Source organism: Tursiops truncatus, chromosome 6 (assembly GCF_011762595.2).
Source record: "Tursiops truncatus isolate mTurTru1 chromosome 6, mTurTru1.mat.Y, whole genome shotgun sequence".
NCBI lineage: Eukaryota > Metazoa > Chordata > Mammalia > Artiodactyla > Delphinidae > Tursiops > Tursiops truncatus.
In genome coordinates, this window is record NC_047039.1 from 109814731 (window position 1) to 109838237 (window position 23507).

Below are 23507 nucleotides of genomic sequence, written 5' to 3' on the forward strand. Positions count from 1 at the left end.
AGATTTTGGGGAGAAGCCCCTTGGCCCAGCTACTGTCTCAAATAAGCTTTTAAACAGGAAAGTTTGCCCCGGAGAGATGAGTCCGTGTCTCCGGCCACCGACCCTCCCTCGGAGGCTGGGATCAGAATTGAGCTCTCGGCAATCTGACCACATTCCAGGACGGAGGCAGTGTCCCTGCACCCGGGGAGTGACCAGAATGACAGAGCAGCAAGCAGACTCTGTCCAAAATTCAGAGCCAGGCAGCTGCTTCAGCTGAGACGGAAATCAATGGGGCTTTGAAAAGCCCTGCTTTCAGGATTCCTAAGTCGTCAAGGCCACAAGGTGCTGTTAGGAGACTCATCGGAAACAAGCATTAGCATCGCTTTCCACCTCCCCGCAAAACCGTCGTCCAAGGGAAAAACACTTAGAATCACCCCATCCCTATCACTGTCACCATAATTCTTTTAGAGCCAGTGTGCAAGGTCGGGGGCTGGAAAGCAGGGCAGTCTCCTGTGTACATGCTGAAGATGGTTTTGTTTTCTGTCCTCAACTGCATCCAGAATTTTCAGTGTGTTGTGTGTTGGCGGGGAGCTCAGGATGGAGAGGGGAGGGGAAACAAATCTCTTTGGTTGAGGGACTATGTCTGGCATTTGTATATATCTCACTGCTGAGGAAGGGCTGCCCATCCTGTTCCTCCCTCCTCCGCCCCTTACCTCCCGTTCGCTCGGATGGAGCCCCAGTGGGAAAGAGGAAAGGCAAGAGTGTTTCCAAACCACCCCCCAGAAGAAAGGCTCCAGGGAACCCGCCTGCTGGTTTTCTCAGCCCCCAGCCCGGGGAGTCCTCTCTGAGGGGATTTCAGCCCATCTGGCACAGGGTCCTGGTCCCCACACCTGGCCACTCTACCTGGAGACGGCACAGGGCGAGCGTGTGGATTTGACCCTGGGCAGCTTCGTGGGGCACAAGGAGCCTCTGACGTTGATCGGCCTCTAAGTGAGGTGCTCCACTTGCCCACGTGGTTTGCATTGAAGAGTACGCAGATTTTAGGGTGGGTGTGGGCTGTTTCTTTTAAAAGGAGCCTCTGGGTAAAGCTTGACAAAAATCAAGAGGGGATAACCTAATTCATTTTGAAATTTTAAGGTTCTGATGACGGAAACGGCGGCTCCCTGGAGGAAGCCTCTAGAATCTTAGTTGTGGGCGTGAGCTGAGCCTGGGCAGAGCCCCATTAAGGGAGACGGGGCGATGCTGGTGGAGGCTGTGGGACCCTGAGCTGGCCAGGTTGGGGGACCCACCCAGGGGGCGAGGTGCTGAAAGGGGGCCTGGGAGGCGGAGCGGACGATCTCGCTGACTTAAAGGGGGCCCGGCTGGGCCACTCCGCTTTTGTGTCCGGTAAGCCCAGGAGAGGAAAGCAAGATGTAATGCACGTGCTGGGTCCAACCAGGTGTCAGCCAGGGCAGCACGGGGCAGCTCAGGAAGCCAGCCGCATCTTTAACCCGAAAGACCTTCCAAGTGTCACCTACAGCCTTTCAGGCCCAGGGTCTCCGGAGGGATAACTTTTCTCCTTGGACCAAGGCACGGATCACCTGGGAAGCAAAACATAATCAGAACCAACAGGGAGGAGGGGGGTCTTCCTGTTCAGGGCTGCAGAGTGATGTGTGTGGTGACTGCTGGGCAGTGGGGAGAAGCGGCCCCGGGAAGCACCTGGCCATGCCCCGTAAACAAGTGTCCTGAGCGAGCAGCTCTCGTGGGCGCCTCTCGCTTCCTTGGGTGACTGTTAAGCACCTCTGGGTGCAGATGAGATCCACATTGGAAGTTGGGTCCATTCCAGCTCCCGGCTCATAGGGCCACGGTGGGGCTCAGCCGGTGGTGCTGGGAGACCCTCGGCACACTGCCTGGCACACTCTTAAGTGCTTCGGGGGGCACTTGAAGTATAGACTCAGAATCTTCTGGAAGAAACCTCCAAGGCCAGCAGCCACTCCACAGCATCTCAGACACAGGGTCTTATAGTTTCTGCCTGGGCATGTCTGGAAATGGGCCCTCACTCCCTCCCTGAGCAGCCTGGGGGAGGGGAAGGAAACCAGGGGTGCGTCCAGGGCCTTGCCTGCGTGGGAGCCAGAGGTTGGGGATGTCTCTGACCTTGAAAGAAAACCAAGGCAGCTGGGCCTGACCCTTGTGTCTACTTCAAGCTGCCTCACGCCAACGCGGTGTTGCCTCTTACCTGCAGCGACATGGAATTCCCGTCCCAGTCACCCCCAAGAACCCGTGGAGCATGGACGAGAATCTGATGCACATCAGGTAAGACGTCGCCCACCTGTCCACTGCTCTGCTTAGCGTCAGTGGGCGCCTGTCTGCGTCGGGCCGGGATGTAGTCGTGGCCCACACGACATGTGGTCCCTGCCCTTACGGAGCCCGGGGGCCTCGAGGAGGACAGGCCAGCTCATTCCCAGCTCTCGCTGCAGCTCTGCTGAGTGCCAGCCGTAGATAAAGGGCACCTGGCCTCTGCTGGGGTGTCAGGGAGGGCTTCTCTGAGCAAGTGGCATTTGAGGTTAGAACCTTAAGGATGAGGAGGGACCGGCCGGGGCTCCGGGAAGGGCATCGAAAGCAGAGGGAACAGCATCTGGGAACAGCCCTCTGAGAAGGCCCCCTGGATCTGGCGCCCTGAAGACTGAGGGAAGTGTCCCAGGCCCTCGCTTGTAGCCTGCAGCTCCCACGGCCAACTGCGGTGGCCCAGAAAGTTCCAGGCGGGCTTGGTAGCGGTTGCTTTGGCAGAGATAAAAGGACAGACCGGACTTACGTTGGGGGTAGGGGTGTCAAGGCTGTGTCCCTCTGCCCCCCTCCACTGACCCCCATCTTTCTTCTCCCCTACAGCTACGAGGCTGGAATCCTGGAGAACCCCAAGGTAATTCCCCATTTCCCCAAGCCGGCTGCCTAGCGGTGGCTGCCCTGTGCCGACACTGTCTGGTGTGTTTGTAGCCTAATTTGAAATTTCACGGGGGGCCAGGCGTGGGGCTGGGGCCGAGTCCGGCCTGTGTTCCCCGACCCTCCCCACCCGGCGCCCCGCCGCCTGGCCACTCCACACTGCGTTTTAAGATCCACCCCCTTCTCTGATGCTCTTTTTCTAATTGCTGTTGGGATGAATAGGAGAAGGAAATATTTCAGGGCAGCATAGAGCCAGAGCGTGATTGTGAGACAATAAAGAAGCAATTAGGCAGATGAGACACTTGTGGGAGGGCCCAGCCTGTGCCCTCTCAGGCCGCTGCTGCCATCGGGGGAGGTGGCACAGATCAGAGCCTCAGGACCCATTCGTCTGGGCCTGTGCCCGCCTGCGTCAGGCCGCCCTGATGCCCCTGTCCCCAGCCTCCCAGGCTGGGCCTCGGCCGTGTTTGAAGTTTAGGATTTCTCTCCCTGGGGGGTTTTCCTTTGTATCTCCCCCCCGCCCGCCGTGGGAGATGGAGGAGATCTACCCTGGGAAGAGAAAAGTCTCTTTGTCCCTGAAGGACTGTGTCTCCGTTGCCCGGCTCAGCCCCCCTGCACCACCACCACCCCCACCACCCCCGGCGGGCGGCTGCTTTGGGGGTGGGGTGCTCGTCTGATGTTAGGGGAGAAGTGTGCTGGAGGCCGGGCCTCGGGGGTCCGGGAAGACCAGCTGGAGTGGAGGAGGCTGGGTGCTTTGGGGGAGGTGGGGTGAGCTGGAGCCCTGCCTGGCCCCGGGTGGCTCCCCACAGGCACCAGGCCTCTTGGTCGGAGTTGACAATAATATAACGCGTACCAGTGACCGTTTCTGGAGCCCGGCCTGGCATCGGCATTTTCCCCGCTCACTTTCCTCCGCTGCTGCCTCTGAGCCTCCTGGTTTCGTGGGTGAGGAAACTTGAGGCCCAGGGAAGTGACTCGCCCCGGGGCACCAGCTGCTCAGCAAGGGAGCAGGCCTGGTGGCCGTGTCGCCCCATGGCAGGAGTGGCCCTCCGGCCTCTGTGGTTCCCCAGCGACCCGCACCTCCCTTCCGCACCCAGCTCAGCACAGCCCCCTCGCTCAGGAGAGCCTGCGCCTTCATCCCCTGGGGGCTGCCTGCCGGCCCCGGGCTTTTCCAGTTCATGCTCTGCCGACCCCAGGGCACTCGGGCCAGCCACCCCTAATTAGGCAGTCAGCCAGTGCCGTGTGGGTGGGGGGGACGGAGGGGGCTGAGCGCGGCAGGCAGCCAGCTTGCAGGTGGGTGTCCCCCAGGCTCCAGGCCCGCTGGGCAACCATCCTACCGCTTCTGTAGTGGCCTGTGGCGCTCTCACCTCAGGACTGGGGGAGCAGAGCCAAGGCCAGAGGGGAAATTGCCTCTCAGGCAGTGCCGGGCAGTGCAGGTCCCCTCCCCTCATTAGAAATGAGGGTAGTGGATGGGTAAGTAAGTGATAAAGAGTGCATTTTTCAGGATTCTACCACCCAGTCAAGGTGGGAAAGTTAGTGCTTGGCTCCCAGAGATCTGAAACCTGGGTCTGAATCCTGACTCTGCTTCTATTGCTGTGCAACCTTGGGCAAGTTACCCAACCTCTCTGAACCTCTGACTCTTTATGCAAACAGTGGTCAATCACAACACCTCTCTCCTGGGGCATCGAAAGCACTTGGCCTGTTCCTAGCACAGGGCAAGGCCTCAATCATGGAGCCAGGGGTCCTGCCCTCCCTCCTCAAGCCAGCTAAGATTATTTGGGGAGGAAGGAGCCAAGGTTCCCTAAGGACCCCTCTCATCAGGCAGGAAAGGCTGGGCTGCGTGTGAGTCGAGGGGGAGACAACATTCCCGCTGAGAAGTGTAGGGCCAGGCAGAGGGACCCAGGGTCTGGCCCCTGTGGCCCTGCTTTCCCAGGCAGCTCCGCTGCAGGGTGCAGGCCAGGGGAGCCTGTTGTCCTCCCATTGCCACCAGTAGATCCCAGGAATGAGGGGGAAGCCGCTAGGGGCCCGGGGGCACTACTCTCCACGGTGGAGGAACGCTGTACCCCGGGCAGCCCCGGGCCCCTTGGAAGGTGCCGGGGAGACAGAGCTTCAGGGAACCGGTGCCCCCTCCCCCTCTCCAGAAAAAGCCCGAGACCTGCTGAGGGGAGGGTTCGAAGGCAGATGGCGGAGCCATTTTCTGCCTCCATGAGGGCTGATTGAAGGGCAATGAGGCAGCTAATGCGAAGAAAGATAGAAATTTACTTGCTTTAACTTCATACAGCCCACAGTGAAAGAGTGCATTCAGTTGCCGGCCCGCCATATCTGATGGATGAATAAACCATTTGCAGCATCGATCATGCCTGTACATCATGGTTTAGTTCATGGGCCATTTGCTTTCAATTTCTCCTTCTCGGCCCTGTTTCATGCTTTCTTTCGCCCTCTCCGCATCCCCCCTCCCACTCTCTCTCTCTCTTTTTTTTCTTCACTCTCTTCCCTCCCCCAACACCGCCCCCCCCAAGATATCATTGGAAGTGAGCCCTCCCGCTGGGATGGATAAATAGATGTTATTGATACTCAGCAACAAACTATTTGTCATTTGAACTGGGCTTTTAGGAGGGAGAGTAAAAAGGAGGCAGGCGTGCGCCACCTTGGAATGCAAAGCCAATGTCTCTTTATTTCTATTTAGTTATTTTATTTAATCGGTGCCGTCAGGGTGTCAGAAGCTCCTACTTCCCACTGCAGAGAGCTGGGATGCTGGTCCCTCGAGGGCTTCCCACCTCCTCTCTCCTCCCAGTGCAGACATTCTCATCCTGTTCGTGGCTCCGTCAAGTGTTTGGGAACTGATGGGCCGGCAGGCGCAGAACAGGTGGAGGTGGGGGGGAGGCGGCCTCAGCGGGAGGCGCCCGGGCTCTCAGCGCTGGTACCTGCTTTGAGTTCAGGCTGGGCTGGACAGCCAGTGAGGAGCCCCGGGCAGGTGGGAAAGGAGCTCTGGAGTCCTGTTGGTCACCCGGAGGTCCCAAGCCCTGTTTCACTTTGCCTTATGGCCAAGGATGGCCCTCGGGCCCGTCTGTTCCCAACGAATGTGGAGGTCGGCAGGACCCGGTAGGGCCTGGGGAGCCGGGCATTGCTCTGAAACCAGCCTGATGCCCGAGCTGTCTCTGGCCACATCCCTGGTGCTGTTTCTTGGCGGAGCGGCTGGGAAACAGCATGGGGTGATGGAAAGAGCACAGGATAGGGATTCTGGGGTCCTCGGGGCTGAGTCCCATGCCGACGGGGTGGGGTGGTATGATCTGGACAAGCGGCTTCTTTGCCTTTAGTTTTCCAACTGGTCCGTGGAGGCATCGGGCTGGAGGTCCCTAAGGACCCTCCTCCTCCTTGGGTCTGTCTTGGAGGTCCGTTCTGGGTTCTTGTTTCTGCCCCATAAATGGAAACAGATGAAGGGATGCAGCTGGCCTCAAGCCACACAGCCCTTTGGAGGTGTGAGGGCTGCATCACCAGACCCATCTGGGCTCAGAAGTAAAGCTGGAAGGATCACCTGTCCCTGTTCGCCCAGGACTGGGGGGTTTCTCAGGGTATGGGAACCGGGATGGTTGGTCACGCCCTGACATAGAACCAGCAGGCAAAGTGACCGCAGATGAGGGATCTGAGGAACTCCTGGCAGCCCCACCTCTCCTGGAGCAGCTCTTCTCGGAGGGTGACATCACCAGGGGGCTGTCCCAGCAGTCCTGTCGCCACCAGGCCCTCTCTGGCATCTTCTCGGGTGATTTTCATGTCCAGTAAAAAAATATAAAAGTTGTCTATGCATTTAAATTGTAAGGCAGTCAAAGGCAGGTATCATTTCCCCCCATTTTACAGATGAGAAAACCGAGGCTCGAACGGGTGAAGCAACTTGCCCAAGACCCCATAGCCTGAGGTCTCGACTCCTGGCTTTGGGGGTATTTTCCACCACTCTGAAATCCAACACATCATTGTTGAGGGCCTCGTGGGCTTCCTGCCCTGGGCCATGTGGCCCCCCACCTCCACACAGCATACAGGGTTGCACCTACAGTCCCCCTCCGCCTCTAGTTCTTCCTCCATAGGTGGGGTAACAGTACTTGACCTTCTTACCAAACGGGGCTGCAGAGAACACAAAGGAAGCTGCAGTTGCAAAGTGGCATGGGAATGTTTGCAGGGTTTTGAAAGGCAAGATTTAAGGGACTGCACTTCCCAGGATGTCCGCAGGTGGATAACAGTGCTGGGCCCTGGCCTGCCCCCTGGGACGGACTTGAGCAGTCAGGCCCTAAGGGCCCCGGCCCCCACCGTGGCAAGTGTCCAAGCCACAGCCTGGGGGCGGGGGTGGGGGGTGGGGGGGCCGGTCAGGGCCTCGGGAGCGGGAGGCAGGAGGGACTTGGAGGGTTCCAGGCAGCCCGTGGCCCCTCCGCTGCTTCATCAAGACGAGGGAGAGGCCCGTTTTCCAACACGCCCAAGAAAAAAATATACATAGAGGTTGATGTGTTTTCAAATGGGTTTTTGCTTTGCTCTTCTCTTTTCTCCCTGTGAGTATTAACCTCGGGGACCCCGGGGACGGCTCTGCTCGCCAGAGCACCTGCTGGGGTCACGCGCAGTCATTAGCTTTGCGGTCACTGCAGAATAAACCCCAATTCCCGGTGCCGGGGAGAGCGTGTGCGCCTGAGCCGCTCCTGGGAAGCCCGCCTAGCGCCTGGCTCCCCCAAAGTCACGCTTTTCCTGCCTGACTGGCTCCTCCCGCTATTCTACCTCCAGCTGCGGGGGCGTCAAAGAAAAAGATGAGATCAAGTTGAGGGGAAAAATTGTCTGATTTCTTGAGCCCTTTGTTTCCCAGGCCCCTGGCAAGCGGGGCTGGCTCCGGGTGGGGGGCTGGGAGGCCCGCCGGACTGGCCAGCCGATGGCAAGCGCCAGCAGCGCCCTGGCTCTGGAGAGGGGCGCAGGGGGCTGCAGGCAGGGTGTCCGGGGGCCGGCATGGCACGGTTTGGCTCTGGTACACCGCCCTCCAACCTCTTTCTGTCTTTTGTCAGAACCAAGCGCCTCCAGGCCTCTACACAAAGACCCAGGACCCGGCCAAAGCCCCCAACAGCCCAGACATCCTTGAGATCGAGTTCAAGAAAGGTAGGTGCCCGCCTGTCGGGACTCCAAGGCGTGGACTCCTGGGGCCCTGGCTCTTTTCCCCTCTTTGCCCGGGAGCCTGGGCACGAGTCCTCTGCATCCCTCCTGTGTTCCTGGAAGCCAGGGTCCGGGCTGGGGCTTCAAATGTTCCCCACTGCCGCCTCCCCAGATGGCGTGATCTGTGGAAGCCTCCAGGCTTGGGAAGAAGCACCCTCTGCTGGTGTCCATCAGTTCGTGGGCACCAGGTCTGGAGGGAGCATTCTAGCCCCTGAGCAACCACTTGCCGACTGCTTTGGCCCTTTGGGCAAGTCACTCCACCTTCCTGGCCTCAGTTTCCTCATCTGTAAACTGGGGATAAAAGAGTATCCACTGCCTCGTGTTTTCATGGTATAGAATAAGATCTGGATGAAGTGTATCCAGCGCAGGGCCCTGCACCACAGAGGTGCTCAGCCAGTTATGAGTCTTACAGAGCCAGCCTCGGGGGCCCCCTGACCCCATAGCTAGTCCTGAGTTAGCTGTTTGATGCGTCTCCCTACCCCCCATCCTGGGTTCAAAGCTGCTGCCACTCTTGCTTGTGTCCTGATCTCCTCATCTTGTCTGCTACCATCAAGAAGTGTTTGCTGGCCTGAACTGAGTGCCTAGCCTTGAGCCTGGCACCAGGGACAACCCCCTTGCCCTGAAAGATGGAGGGAAAGAAAGGCATGCTGGGTAATGGAAGGAGCAGGACCAGGTTCAAGGTGAGGGCTCAGAGTGTCCAAGGAGAGGACTTTTCCAGGAGGCTGCAGAAATCAGAGAGGCAGAGACGGAGGAACCAAGAGGGGGCGTGAGGGCATCCCAAGCCCAGGCAGGGAGGCTGGCCCTTCTGTGCACCAGGCAGCTGCAGGGAGGGAGCAGAGGGAGGGGGCTCTGCAGAGAGGCCTTTCCCAAGGCACCTCGGAGACGGAGGATGGGGAGGGGCAAGCAGGGGCCCGGATAGATCCCCTGCTCTCACCTGCCAGTGTGACCTTGACAACCAGCTTCACCCTTCTGGGCCTCAGGCTCACTCGCCTGTAAAATGGGCCACAGAAAGGATGCTCGCAGGTGCCGAGCACGGGGTATGGAGTGAGGCGCTGGGAAAAAAGCCTGTTGGTACTTTAGTAAACTGCCTCCTCCCGGCCTTTCCCAAGAGCCTGACCAAGTCATCGGGCATTTTCATCGCTCCCCCCGCACCCCGCCCCGCCGCTGTCAGTTCAAACCCTTGAATTTCATGCCCCCTGGGGACCAAAAGGCCCTTAGTCTAAGGTCCCTAAAGGTAGCTGGAGCACTAAGTCCAGCTTAGGCCCACTCACTCTGCCCCAGGGCTGTGCTGGCGTGGGGCCTCTTTGGGCATCATCTCTGAGAAGACGGTGAGATGAACCCAGGCTGCACGCCCCACCCCAGGTCCCCCGGAAAACTGGGAGGGCGGTGAGGGTGGGCAGGAGGCAGCGTAGGGTCCTGAACACAGGCGCTGAGCCCGAGAAGAAACGTGATCCATTTTAATGATCTGGGGACTGTCTGGAAAAAAAAGAAAAAAGTAGACGGGAGGAACCCTCCTCGGCTACTCCCCATTCACTCTCTAGTTAATTTATTTGAAGTTTTAATCTAATTATTAACTATTTTAAAGGCTAAGAGGCTTTCTCCGGCAGCAGCACCAACAATGTCCGCTCCTCTCTGGGGCAGGCCCCATCCAAGGCCCCGCGAGGGCCATAATAGGACCCAGAGGGAGAGAAAGGGAGAGGGGAGAGGCGGGGGGTGGCGAGAGGGGCTTAAGGTTCATTATTGGGCAGACTTACATTTAATAGCAATTTACAACCAAGTTATAAAACCCCTGGAAATGGGGGTTAAGAATGGTGAGGCTGACAGCCCCTGAGCGCAGCCCCTCCAGGCGGCGCCCGGCTAATAAAGACTCGAAAGCCGCTATTGAGGCCTGATTGGCACCCGATGGCCGGCCACATGGTAATGAGCTGGGCAGATGGGTGGGGGATTAGCCGCCAACTTTGAACAGCTTTTCTTTGTCACTGTTACAGCTCTCTTGTTAGTCCTCTAATACATTTATTGCTCATTTCACACCGCTCGAGAAAGCGCCCCTTGCTATTCAGAGTCAACCCCGAACCCACACACTGCCCCCCTCCAGCCACCCCCCCTGACTCGGCCCTTCCCTCCCCGAGCGGCTGCCTCCCTGCTGCCCTCCTGCCACCCCAGACCCAACTTCTCAGAATGCAGACGCCTCCAGCACCTTGCCTGCTGGCGCGGGCATCATTTCACCCCCATCAATCAGATGGCTGTGTGTGGGTCTGGGGTACAGGGTTGGGGCTTGGGGGTCCGCCTGACAGACGTGGCCGGGGGCCGTGTGTGTGTGTGTGTGTGTGTGTGTGTGCGCGGGTGTTTGTGTGCGTGCATGCGGGTGTGTGTGTGCGTGTGTGTGTGTGTGTGTGTGTGAGCTCAGCCGCACCTCAGCCAGGCGCTCCCCCCCGCCCCGTAACTGGTGGGACAGAAGGTACTCCCGGTTACTGCCTCGTAAGACAATGGTGGAGCGTGAAATTCAATTAGTTCAGGGCCTGGTTCCAATTTCACAGCCCCTAAATGCAAAAGGAGCAAAGAGAATGGGAAGGGTGGGGGAGAGGTTTTTATTGCATTTTCCCTTTCATTCTGGGGGGCTTTCTCTCCCCTTCTCTCTCCCCAGCAGGCCTCAACCTGCACAGGGCTTTTCAAGGAGTCATTTGGAGTCCATATCTGTCACATCCATTTAAGGCGTTTCGGGTGGAGGGAAGGGGCGGGGTAGCAGGCACAGGCTCGTCCGCTGAGCTCCAGCCACGGGCCCACTGCCCTCTCCTCCTGCCCTAGGGGTCCCTGTGAAGGTGACCAACGTCAGGGACGGCACCACCCACAGCACGGCCTTGGAGCTCTTCCTGTACCTGAATGAAGTCGCGTGAGTGCCCGTAGCCCTGCCCGGCCTCCTGGGAAGCCACCATGTTGGGCAAGCACCAGCCCGGACCACTGTGGGGGGGCTGATGGTCCCAGCCTGAGGCCGAGGGGCCAGGGAGGACAGGCCAGTGTCCCGCAGTCAGCCTCGGCACGGCCCCATAGCCATGGGGTCCTCTGGTTCCGTGGGAGAATCCTGGTGGCCCTCAGCCTTGGAAGGTAACAACCCCAGGGGTCTACTGCCCCCTAGGGACGGTCCAGAACTTCCAAGCTCTCTACTGGATCTGAGACCAGGGTAGAAGGAAAGATGAGCAGTGGATAGGGCTGGGTGCCACGTGAGGCCCAGGACAGAGATAAAGGAAGTTGCACGTTGAACTCGCTGTGTGTCCTAGGATAGCCCTTCCCTCCTTGGGCCTCAGCTTCCGCATCTGTCCAATGGGTGGTTGGACCAGGGGTCCTGGCTCACACGTTCTCTGAGTCTTGGATCCCGAGCTGGTGCCTGACGCCCTGCCTGTGACCCCGAGTGGCCGGTTCTCCCCACAGGGGCAAGCACGGTGTGGGCCGCATCGACATCGTGGAGAACCGCTTCATCGGCATGAAGTCGCGGGGTAAGTCGCTCGCCAGCCGCAGGCGCAGGCCTCGGCTCCCGGCGACCCCTGGCACCCCAGTCACATGTGGGCGTTGCTCCTCCCAGGCTGACTTTGGGCGAGTCCTTTCACCCCGCCAGACTGTTTCCCTCCTGGGACTGATGTCTGAAGGCATCACGAGAAGAGCAGTCCCAGGAGCAGGGAGAGGCTCAGAGGAGAGAGGAGACGGGCGCCAGGCCTGGAGGTCGTGCTCTCCTGTGGCCCTGGGGCGGGTCGGCCAGGCTTAGAAGCAGACCATGCAGGGCTGATTTCGTGGTCATTAAGGCTGCGTTGAGGAGGCCAGCTGGCCTGGTGGGGTGGGAATCCCGCCAGGGGTGGGCGCTGTGAGCCAGCCAGGGCCTGAGGGCCTGTTCCAGGGTCTGGCAGGGCGTGGGGACGGGGCTCTGCCTTGGTGCTGAGTGGCTGCCACCTTGGCTAAGCTGCCCGGCCCATATCCACCTCTGGCTGGGCCTGGAGGGAGGATAAGCTGGTCCCCAGGCAGGGGCTCTGTCTCCTCTTAGTAAGCAGAGCCCCATGGGTCCCTATGGGTCACTCATCGTGTTGTCTGGACCACACCCTCTCCCCATCCATATGAGGGGATCTCCTGTTCCCCAGTGGTAAAGCAACACCGCGTGCTTCCGGACTTCAAGATGGAGGGGCAAGCTTTCAGCGGTCAGAGTCCCTGGGTTGGGCACTCGAGTCTCTAAGCACCGGGGGTGGGGTTGAGGCCTCTTGTGTGGGCAGGTGTTTAACTCGCTTTGCTTAGGGTCAATTTAGAAGGATGACACAGCCAGATAAAGCCAGGCCAGTGTATAGCCATGGCCCTTTGTCTTTCAGGGTGTTTTTACTAAGATTCTAAACTCCAAAGAGAGCCGATGGCTGGATTTCAGCGGTTAGAAAGGGCACTGGTCGGGAGGCAGGATGCTGGGGCTTTCATGCCAGGTTCGCTGTGTCTTGCTAGATGACCTTGGACTTGTTACCTCTGGGCCTCAGTTTCCCCAGGTGTAATGCGGTAGGCATGGGGATGGGAGCGGGATCATTCTGGCTCTGACCTGTTTGAATTTATCTCAAAAGGGGGGGAAGGAAGGAAAGTGGCTTTCCCTCTTTCGTGTGTTTTTTCCTCTTAGACACACATATACTCTGTGAGAAACAACCTAATTGAAACTCTCTCGGGAAGGCCTTGTGGAGAACAATATTACTAATTAGCTGCTCCCTTTTATCCTCACTTACCTTTGTATCTTACCTATATTAACATCTGATTAAATGTCGCTTGGTCTCAGTCTGCCCTTGGGAGCCAGCACAATGCAAACTATGCAAGGCAGACCCTGGAGGGACCTTGGGGAGCCAGAGACCAGCACCCTCATTTTACAGGCAGGGAAACCAAGGCTCGAAGTCACAGGCACCAGGACCAGGACTGATGTCCAGACACAGAGAGGCATGGAGTGGAGGGCTGAGAGCTTGAACTCTGCTAGATCGGGGTTCTAGCCCATGTGTAATAGCAGGAAGTGGCCTAGGGGAGGAACTTCATAGATGGCAGCAGCCCCACAGGGATGCTGAAAGGGCAAAGGCAGCCTATGCCCTCTGGGTACCGTCCGAGTGGCTCAGAGGTGTCCACTCTGCGCCTATTGTCACGTCCCTCCCACGCCCAAGGCAGGCATCACTAATTGATTGTGGATGTGGATCAGTGCTGCTGACCATGGAAAGATAAGGGCTGGCCTGAGGTCACTCTGTGAAATGGCACGCAAGTGAACTTGAACGGAAGGAGGTAGTCATAAAGGCGCGAACTGGGCTGATCAGGGAAGACATCCTGAAAGAGGTGGCAGGAGAATAGGCTTCAACTGGTAGAACGTGGAACAGAGTGGAGTGGGAGCCTTCCAGCAGGAGTGGTAGAGAAGGTAGGAGGAGCCCCAAGTGGCCAGCTGGGTGGTGGGTTGGGTCTGAGGCTGACTGACCCCCTGGAGACCTTGGGAAGGCACATTGAAGGGCTGGTGTCAGGGGCCAGGCCCTGTGTACCACCCTTGACTCCCCATCTTGGCTCCATCACCGTTGGGAAAGCAACATAGCCTCTCTGAGCCTCAACTTCTTCATCTGTGAAATGGGTTGTGGTGCAGATCAGAGACCTGTTGACCCATAGCAGGAGCTGTGCCTGGATGGTAGACCTCCTACCTTTTCCCCAGAACTGGGGGCGTCATCACCACTGAAGGTGGGAGTCACGAGATTAGCACTCGGTTCCAACTCCCTTGGCTTCTGACCACCCACCTGAGGAAAAGATTCCTGGAGCACAGCCCTCACTCTACCCAGGTACTGTGTGTGTACCTGTGGGGGGCTGTCCCTAAAAGCCTAGACTTTAGCCTGAGCGTGGTACAGTCTTTGGGGAAGACAACCAGGGTTCTAAGTCCCAAGAACTTGCTGTGTGACCTTAGGCAAGTTGCTTTCCCTCTCTACGACTCTCACCAACAAAGATGGGCACACTAGGTGATCTCCCCATCTCCCTCTGGAAGTTCTAACTTGCCTATTTTCTGACTTGGGTTGGGGGGTGAGAAAAGGAAGTTGCTTCATAATTTTAGGGAGAGGTCTTGTTTTTTATTTCTCCCAATAATCCACTGTGAGAAAGAAAGGCAGGGGGTCGGGGCAATAAACGAGGACGAAGTGGATTCACCCACAGGTCTACGGTCACGGTCATGGGAGAAGCCATTAATTGTCAATTATATTGAGGGCGCAGCAGGAAAATGCTATTGCCTGTACCTTGGTATACAAGGGGAAAATGTCATTTGTATTGATTTTACAAAGCTCGCAATTGAAATTCGTTAAGGGCTTGGGGTTTGGGGGTGGGAGTGGGTGGCGGTGGATGGGTAGGAAGTTGGGCAGTGCTAGTGCCCTGGGTCTGGGGTGGCCGGGTCGGCAGCACTCGGGGCCATGGGGTCAGCGGGCCGGGGGCTGGGGAAGCTGCAGATGGAATAGCTTTCGCTGTATTGTGGCTGTTCACATCGTCATTATCACATTATCTTTTTAACTCTGGAGGGGGGCTAGTTAAGTGAAGTAAATGTAATCAGTGGGGAGGAGAAGGGGGGCAAGGAAGGCAGGAGGGAAGCAGGGAAGGAGGCAGCACGGGCCCTTCCCTCGCCTTCTCTCCGGCTGGTTCCTCTCCTCCCGGCCCTGCCCTGTGGGGCTCACCCCCGCCTGCCGCCACTGCTTCCCTCTGCCGACCCCCTCCGCCCCCTCCTCACTGCCTGCTTTCTGTTCTCCCCTCCACTCCCCCCTTTCCTCCACCCTTCCCATCTCTCTCCCACTCTCTCGTCCTCCCTCACTTCCTCCTTACTCCTCCACTTTCTGGCTAAGAAGGAACAAGGGTTGCCGCCCACCTGTCCAGGCCTCCCAGAGGCTCCACTCAGATGGAATGTTCCAGAGTGGAGGGAGACCTGTGAAGCAAAGGTGTTTGCGTTCCCAGAAGCCTGGAATGGCCGGACTCAGAGGCCTACCCTGGTTCCCAGGATGGGGCCTGTGGGGTTCCAGGAGCATAGAGGATGGCTAGAGCCCCACTGGGACTTGCCTCCCCCTCACCATGGCAACCGCCTCTATCCTTGGCCCTGGTACCTAAGAGGGGAGCCCTTGGGCTCCAGCCAAGCTCCCTTCCCCTGGCCTTTCCAAATCCCTCCCTCTGGATACTGCTTTCCCAAAGGATCAGAGGCTCTGGTCCAGGTGCCCTAGCCCCCAGCTCCGCCCCCGACCCCCAGCTGAGTTGGCGGGTCCCACTCAATTCTGCCAAATTGCTCAATCTGGGCTAACCTGGCAGCCTCAGGAACAGGTGAGAAGGATTTAAGCGGTGGCAGCTGTTTTGGTCCCCACCTCTTCCTCCTTGGTCCACTCTCCCCCAACCTCGGCCACCCCCCAGCTCCTCGCCCTTCTTCCCCACCCGCTCCTTGGCAGTAATTACGGTGTGATTGAAGCTGCTCCACGGAGAACCGCTGACACCTCTGTCTTTTTCCTGTAAACACGGAGAGATGAAAATAGACACTTGAATCCGCTGTGCGTGTCACTCCGAAGATGTCTGCTGTCTCTTCCACAGCGACACCGAGACTCACCTGTCATTTCCTCCTTCTTTTTGTGCAGTGGTTTGTATGCCGGCTGTCAAAAGCCCCAAAGCCATCGTCTTTTAGCATCAGGATTCTGTCACTGGTTTTTTTAAAGTTATTTCCTTTTCCAGAAGAAATACACAGAAATCATCTGTACCCCCTACCCCTGTGGAGAGGAGAGGGAAGATCTTTAAGATACACACACACACACACACACACACACACACACACACACACACACACACACACACACACACACACACACACACACACACACCCACAGCAGCAACCTGAAAAAACAGGCTTTTTGATCAGTCACAATTAACTTTAACACCTTCTAAGAAGAGGAACAGGAATATTAACTGTGCTGGTGTGTTTCACGGCTGCGGCATTTCTTCTTGCCTATGACTCTTCCTGCGGCGGCCTTGGAGGGTTGACAGCTGTGAGGCTGGTTCTGAGGGCTCAAGAATGGGTGACTCTGCCTGCCAGGCACTCTCTGCTCTTTTCCTGGGGAGCCTCTAAGGTGGGGCAGTAGCGGGGGCCCTAGGGCAAGCATAGCTCTTCCTCCGTGGAAAGTATGGATGTCCTCTGGCCCTGCAAACCACCGGTGCTCTTCCCTCTCTGGACTGCGGGGAAGTGGTGCTAGCGAGCTGGCTGCAGCGTTCCAGAGACAAAACCACCAGTACGCACTGGGGGACAGTGTCTGGGTGCCCACCTTCAGGCAGGTCTCGGTGGAAGTTAGAAGGAAAAGCAGCAGACACTTGCAACCTTCTCCTTTTCCGGACAGGTGGCCGGGGCCTCAGAGGGGAGTGAGGTGGGCCAAGGTCACATAGCAGAGCTGAGCTGAGCACTCTCCGTAGAAGTATAAGTTGCGAGGGACTTCTGGTCTACAGCTCCGGCCCTACAAATACTCCTTGCGCCCTGCCCACAGCTGGCCAGATGAAGACAGGAGAGCAGGAGGCAGCTAGGTTCTCCAGGAGCTGAAAATGAGGAGGGCCCCTGCTACTGGCCTGCCGTTGTATGTACCAGCGTAAGGAAGGCTTTGAAAGTTTCTGAGTTTTTACAAAATGTGGCAAAAGTAATGAGGGGGAAGCAGAAGGCCCATTTCTAGTCCGATCTGTATTGAGTCCTTAGTATATACTAGGATGAGAAGACAAATAGGGCTTTGTTCTTGTCTTGCTTCTGGTGGCTCTTGGTGACAAAGTTTATGGGGTAATTGAAAACTCGCTCCTTTCGCATTGCGGTCATTTCTGCCATTTGTGGGGAGGCAGATATTTTCAAAAGTTCTGCACATCTCTGTCTTTGGAAACACACTGCTGAAGCATCAGGCCTTTCTCAGTGACCTGGGGCCATTGGGAGCCACTTGTTGGTGGCACCATACTGTCCCCACAAGGAGCAGCCCCAAATCCTGTGCTGAATTCTTGTCTGCTTTTCATAGTTTCTTTTGTGTCTCCGCACCCCCCCTCTCATGCTGTCATTTTCTCGGCCACCCATCTGACTCCAACCCCATCAACCTTTCTAAGCCCTTTCTGGGTTGTGTCTCTGAGCCGTTTTGCAGAAGTGGATGACGGAGCCTGTCTGAATCATGTTTATAAGGGTAACGATGAGGCCTAGTGAGGGCCTGAGGAACCCCCCAGAGAATCGAGGGCTTGGGCCTGGTGCATAAACTTGGGAATGTGGGTGTTTTCCTACCGGGGAGGCATTTACTCCCACAACTGATTCAGGACAGCAGAGGTGGCCCAAGAGCTGCGGCCACACGAGTGAAACAGGACAGGCACATTGTAATCACATCAGCTCCTGGTCTCTTTGATGTGCATGTCCCCCGAGACCAGGATATCAGGGGTTTGCAGATGAGAGACTCACCCCCCGCCCCTGCCAAGAGGCTCTTTTCCCCTAGGGGACACCTCGGAGCCTTGGGAACAGCCCAGGGTCTTCCTCGGCCACAGCGCCTCAGACCTGGGTGTCCTTTTCATGCCTGGTGAGCACTGGATCACTTGGCAAAGGCCCTAAGAGGCAACCTGGAGCAGAGATGGAAAAACTAGATGCAGGCTCCACTCCCCCTGGGCAAGTCACGTCCCTCCCCCGGGCCTCTGTCTTCCCATCTGTGCAATTGGTATGTTGGGCCAGATTAGCATCTTAAGGACTGCTTGGTGGAGCCCAGGGTTTGCAGAGGGGCCCCTGCTCCCCACAGTGGGACATTGTTTTCGACTGTACATGCCGAGCTTCCACCTAAGACTGTTCGAATACAGCATTTGCAGCTAAGTTAGGAGAACGCAGGTGATCCTCAAGGGCCCTGACATTCCTGTGGTTCCCAGACTTAAAGATTAAAGACCAGAGAAGTTCTCTAGGGCGAAAGTTTCTGGCTACTCACATCAGACACAGTCTTGCCCATGTCCCCTTTGGACTTCAGAGTGGAAACAATCTCCTTTCTGGTTTTGGGGTTTTTTGAAAGCATTTTTCTAAATTGTAAAATATAGAAAACAGAAAGCTTACCATTTTAACTGTTTCGAGTGTACAGTTCAGTGGCCTTAAGCACAACATTCGCGTTGCTGTGTAACCATCACCGTCCCCCACCTCCAGAGCTTCTTCATCTTCCCAAAGTGAAGCCCCGTTAAACACTAGCTCCCCATTTCCCCTCCTCAGCCCCTGGCACCCAGCATCCTACTTAGTTCCTACGAATCAGACTCTTCTAGGAGCCTCACGTAAGTGGGACCACACAGCATTTGTCTTTTGGTGACTGGTTTATTTCGCTGAGTGTCCTGTCCTCAGGGTTCACCCATGGTGTAGCGTGTGTCTGAACGTCCTTCCTTTTTAAGGCTGAACGTTTCATTGTGTGTAGTTATCTCACTTTGTTTCTCCACTCATCTGTTGATGGGCATTTTGGTTGCTTCCACCTTTTGGCCCTTGTGAATAATGCTGCCATGAACCTGGGTGTACAAATCCTTTCTGTGGAAAGACGATGGCGGTACATTTTGAGGATACCTGAAAACTTGCCCCTTTAAGGCTGTTAGTGTTATGTGGTGGGAAGAAAGGGACTTGGGGGGGTGGCATTTGTGGGGACGGGGCGGTTATTAGCCCTCCATCAGGACAGCAGACACGGGGCAGGTTTATCCAAGGTGCTCACCTGAACTTGATTCACGAGGCTGCACTGCTGGGAAGAGAGAGCCCGGCCATGTGCCCGGGGGCCATCCTGCCTCTTGGAACCTTAGTGCCCCCGAATCTGGGGTGGTGCTACTTACAAGACCTTCCTCTCAGGGCTACACTCAGCCAGGGCCAGGCGCCCCTTGTCACTTGGAGACCATGCAGTTCAAGCAGATTGTTTAGCAAATGGAGGATTTGGGCCTGAGATCGTGGGGAGGGGACCTAGCAAGACCGTCTTCCCATGACCTTCTGGGTTTGGCCCCCATCACCTGCTGGTCCACAGGGCAGCAGACAGTGCTGCTCAGGGACTCGGGGGCCTAGATTCGGTTCCCAGCTCCACTTCAGCCAAGTCCCTTCTCCTCCAGGGCTCAGTTTTCCCGGCTGTACAGTGGGGTCAGCACAGGTGACCAAGGCAGTCAGGATTTCTCTGCAGAGACACAGCTGCAGGGGAGCCGCCGGCTGAAGGTGGCATGTGTGTGCACACGTCCACGCGCGTGCATGCGTGTGCACAGCCGTCCCCTCCCCTGGCTCCCTGGGGAAGGCAGGAAGGGACATCCGGGACCCTGGGCTCCACCAGCCTCGGTTTAATTACAGGTTTTCAGCTGCGGGCCGGTGGGCACGAGTTGGGAAGGAGGGGGGAGCAGCTCTGAAACCCTGTTATTTTCCAACGTCTGAGGGCCTCTTCAAAGGGGGGCATCTAGACATTTTCTCCACAAGCTGCAGAGTGGACTGTCGTGGCCCCAGCATGAATATAATGACGGATGCATTTTGCGGCAAGCTGGGAGTGAATGGGTCCGACCGGCTTGTCTCCTGTCAGACGAGTCATTATTATTTTTTTCTTTCTGTCATTTGCTGACACTTTGGGTTTCACGCGTTTCTCTCTTTTTTCTTCTTCTCCCCCTGCCTGGAAAAATGGCTAGGTATCTACGAGACCCCAGCGGGGACGATCCTTTACCACGCTCATTTAGACATCGAGGCCTTCACTATGGATCGGGAAGTGCGAAAAATCAAACAAGGCCTGGGCTTGAAATTCGCCGAGCTGGTGTACACGGGTGCGTTGACCCTGCAGCTGCTCCCCTCCCCTCCCTCACCCAGGGGCACCCTCCTCCAGTCCCGCCTTGCCCACTGCCACTTGCTGAAGAGCCCCCGGAAGATGCGGGGTGAAGGGGGGGTGGAGAGAGGGCAGGGGACGAGGAAGCGAGGAGGGGACGTCGGGACCTGCCTTGTTCACAAGGTGTGGAGGGAAATGCACCAGTTCCCCGGGCTGTCCGGCTGCCTCCGCCGCCTGCGACCCGCATGACGGCCGCAGGGCCAGGGAAGCATCTTGTGTCATGCCTATGGCTGCCAAGTGTTATCCAGCACGTGCCGGGTACCTGGCACTGTGTGGGAACACAAGTCATCCTAGGGGGCTTCCCAAGTTTCCTAAGAGAGCTGTGGCCAGAAACTGAGTCTCCGAGCAAAAGGAGCTTATATAAAGTTACACAACTCGATGTAGCCTAGCTGGGTTTGAGCCCAGGTCAGCCTGTTTCCAGGCAGAACCCGGAGCCGCTACAAGAACCGCCGCAAGCAAGGGAAAGCCTACCTTGACCAAGAGCGGGGCCCCGGGCCTGGGCATTGCCTGGGCCAGATCCCTACTGGGAAGCCACCGGGACGGCCAAATGCCCAGCCCATGTGTGGAGTGTGGGCTGGGCTCCAGACTGAGTTTCCGTGCCTTACCTGCTGCCACAGAGTAGAAATCCAGTCCTCCCGACTCCAGATCCATCCCCCGCGTTATACCAGGGGTGACCAAATCCAGCCCGTTGCCTGTTTTTGTTCAGCCCATGAGCTAAGACTGGTTTTTACATTCTTCAATGGTTGGGGAAATTTTTTTAAAAATAATACTGTTTCATGGCACGTGAAAATTACAGGAAATTCAGGTTTCAGTGTCCATAAGTCGTTTTTGGGCACCACCTTGCTCATTCGTGTCCGTGTTGCCTGTGGCTACTTCAGAGCTACACTGGCAGAGCAGAGTAGTTGCTAGAGAGACCACGTGGCCTGCAGAGCCTAAAATATTCACTATCTGGCCCTTTCCAGAAAGGGCTGACTCTATTCTATGACATTAACATCTCCCTAATTTGAGAAATCACATCGAACAGCCCCTCGGAGCTGTTGGGGGGGACAGGCTGCCGTCTATGGGGACCTGGATGTCAGAGGGACCCCAGGAAAGTTAATAGTAACAGTAACTGCCTGGTAGAAGCCTCCACCGCCCTCATCTCTTCCCCTCGTCCCCCACTCGGAGGTTTGTTTCCTCTGAAACCTCCTAATCGCTGGAACTCATCTCGGGATTTCAAGGGGACATGGTGGTTATTGGCTGGCATTATTTTTCCCTCCCATTGTTCCCAGGAGCTTTGAAGCCCAGTCCCCCCCTTCCCAGGTACAGACAGGTGTTTAAATAACATTGTCTCCTGTGGGCTCTCTTGCTCAGCGGGGTTTCCACACTGAAAGGTGGATTTTGGTTACAAAGTGGCGAGAGTCGTTACGACGCAGCAGGCTGTGATGGGGGGACGGCACCTGGCCGGGGCTGCTTCTGCTCAGGGGGCATCCGTGGAGGCCGAGGGGGGGCCAGGCCGCCAGCCTCCCTCCCCACGCTAGATCGGCTGCCACCTCTCTTTTTTTTTTTTTTAATTAATTAATTTATTTATTTTTAGCTGTGTTGGGTCTTTGCTTCTGTGCGAGGGCTTTCTCTAGTTGTGGCGCCGGGGGCCACTCTTCATTGTGGTGCGCGGGCCTCTCACTATCGTGGCCTCTCTTGTTGGGAGCACAGGCTCCAGACGCGCAGGCTCAGTAGTTGTGGCTCACGGGCTCTAGAGCGCAGGCTCAGTAGTTGTGGTGCACGGGCCCAGTTGCTCCGCGGCATGTGGGATCTTCCCAGACCGGGGCTCGAACCCGTGTCCCCTGCATTGGCAGGCAGATTCTCAACCACTGCGCCACCAGGGAAGCCCGGCTGCCACCTCTCTTGCTGCCCAGCCCTGAGCTGGGCACTGACGGGTATTATCTAATCTTAGCTGCACAGAGGTGAGATGAAGACACTTGCCCAAGGCTTCACAGCTGCTGAGAAGTGGCTTGGAGCCCAGGACAGGCCAGCTTCAGAGGCCAAGTTCTCGGCCACTCCAGCAGATCCGAGGTGGGTAGGAAGCTGGGCTGGGGCCATGAGCAAGGGGCGATCAAGGGGCGCAGTGGTGTGCACAGGGCAGCCCTGGGTGTCAGGAGCACAGCTTGGCCCTTGGTGTGGGGCCAGGCTGCCTGGGTTGAGTCCTTGCTCTCACCCGCCGAGCCCTCTAATTCCCCAAGTGTTACAGTGATTAGGTTTAAAAGGAAATAAAATCTCAGAGTGGAGGCTCCTCCCAGGTAGTTGTTAGTAACATTAACTTTGCCCAGGTGCCTCTGCCGACCAGGCTCCCACAGATGTCAAGGTCGGCCTCTGGCAGCAGCCCGTCCCCACCCCCCAACAGCTCAGGGGGTCAGTCTGTTTGATGGGATTTCTCGCATTTGGGATGCATAAAGGCTAGAGAGCAGGGATTCGCTTGAGCAATTTACTTGACCTCCCTGTGCCTTGGTTTCCACATCTGAAGAATGGGGATAATTCTGCCTCTCTTATAGTGAGGCCTCAATGCATGGATATTTGCAAAGCCTCCAGGACACTGCCTGGCATGGTGTCTGAGCATGGATGCAGGAGAATGGGGCCTTGCCTCTGGCTGGCTTTATGATCTTGAGTGGGTCTGTCTCCTCCCAGAGCCTCAGTTTCCCCTCCTGTAAAATAAAGGGCACAGGTCCAGGTCCCTTCTCCATTCTGTCTAGCTCCCCAGTTATAGAGCCACCACTCTGCTATGGCACTCAGCTTCCTCGGAGCCCCTGTGGTCTCGGGGCCCAGGGAGACAGAGGCCCGGGGAAGCCCTTCTGCCTCGGTCCCACTCCTAGCTGCCCTGACTACTGTGAGTACTGTCTGCCCCTCCTCTCACCCCATCCCCAAATTTCCTGATCTGCCTTTATGAGGTTTATACAGAACCCCTCCCTCCAGGAGCACACTGGCCTCACCCCACAGGGTCATTCTGGCATGACCCCAGCTTCAAGACCCATCTCATTTAGGGGGTATAGCTCACCTCTCCCCTCACCTCAGTTTCTTCAGCAGTAAAATGGGTATAATGCACAGAGGGTTGTTGTCCTGATGGGTACAGAATTTGGCCCAGCTCCAGGCCCCACCCACTGTGCATCCCCCAGCCTGGGACACGCAGGCTCTCCCCAGTGCGGCACTCAGGACTCACTGCCCTCCACCCCAGATTGGGTCTGCTGGGAAGAGATATCTGAGCACAAGGCCCCCATGGCGGGAGGGAGAGATCCTGAGATAAAGCCCAGGCCAGGCACTCCCACAGGGGTCTCTGCCCCCATATCTCTGGCTCCATCTCCCACCTCTCTTCCCGCCTGGGAACCTAATGGTCTAATTATCCTGACTTAGAAAGATGGCCGAGCCACTGGGGCATGGTGTGGGGGGGCATCAGCGTGCCCTCCCACGGGGCTCTGGGCTAGAGTCAGGAGCACTCTGGATCTCGCTGTGTGGCTTTGGAAAGGTTCTTTCCCTCTCTGGGTGTCTGTCTCCCTGTATACAGTGAGGGCCGGCAGAGGCCATGTTCAAATCTTGAAAGCAAAAACTCTCACTGAATCCACACAACCCCCCAGAGAA

General features: G+C 57.1%; 1 protein-coding gene across 6 annotated transcripts in view; it reads left to right on the top strand.

The window, feature by feature from the left end:
* The window catches only part of ASS1 (argininosuccinate synthase 1), a 50904-nt gene that overhangs the window by 20296 nt on the left and 7101 nt on the right, over positions 1–23507 (top strand). For 5 of the 6 annotated variants that reach the window (XR_012332741.1, XR_012332742.1, XR_004527155.2 and 2 more), the window contains exons 7-12: positions 2201–2271; positions 2845–2875; positions 7923–8013; positions 10873–10957; positions 11494–11558; positions 19711–19842. Coding sequence is in view for 2 of the 6 variants with exons in the window: in XM_033858849.2 (XP_033714740.1) it covers positions 2201–2271; positions 2845–2875; positions 7923–8013; positions 10873–10957; positions 11494–11558; positions 19711–19842 (475 nt within the window). In the remaining 4 variants the exon portion in view is untranslated. The remainder of the gene's footprint in view (positions 1–2200; positions 2272–2844; positions 2876–7922; positions 8014–10872; positions 10958–11493; positions 11559–19710; positions 19843–23507) is intronic. The other variant, XM_033858854.2, reaches the window with a different exon arrangement.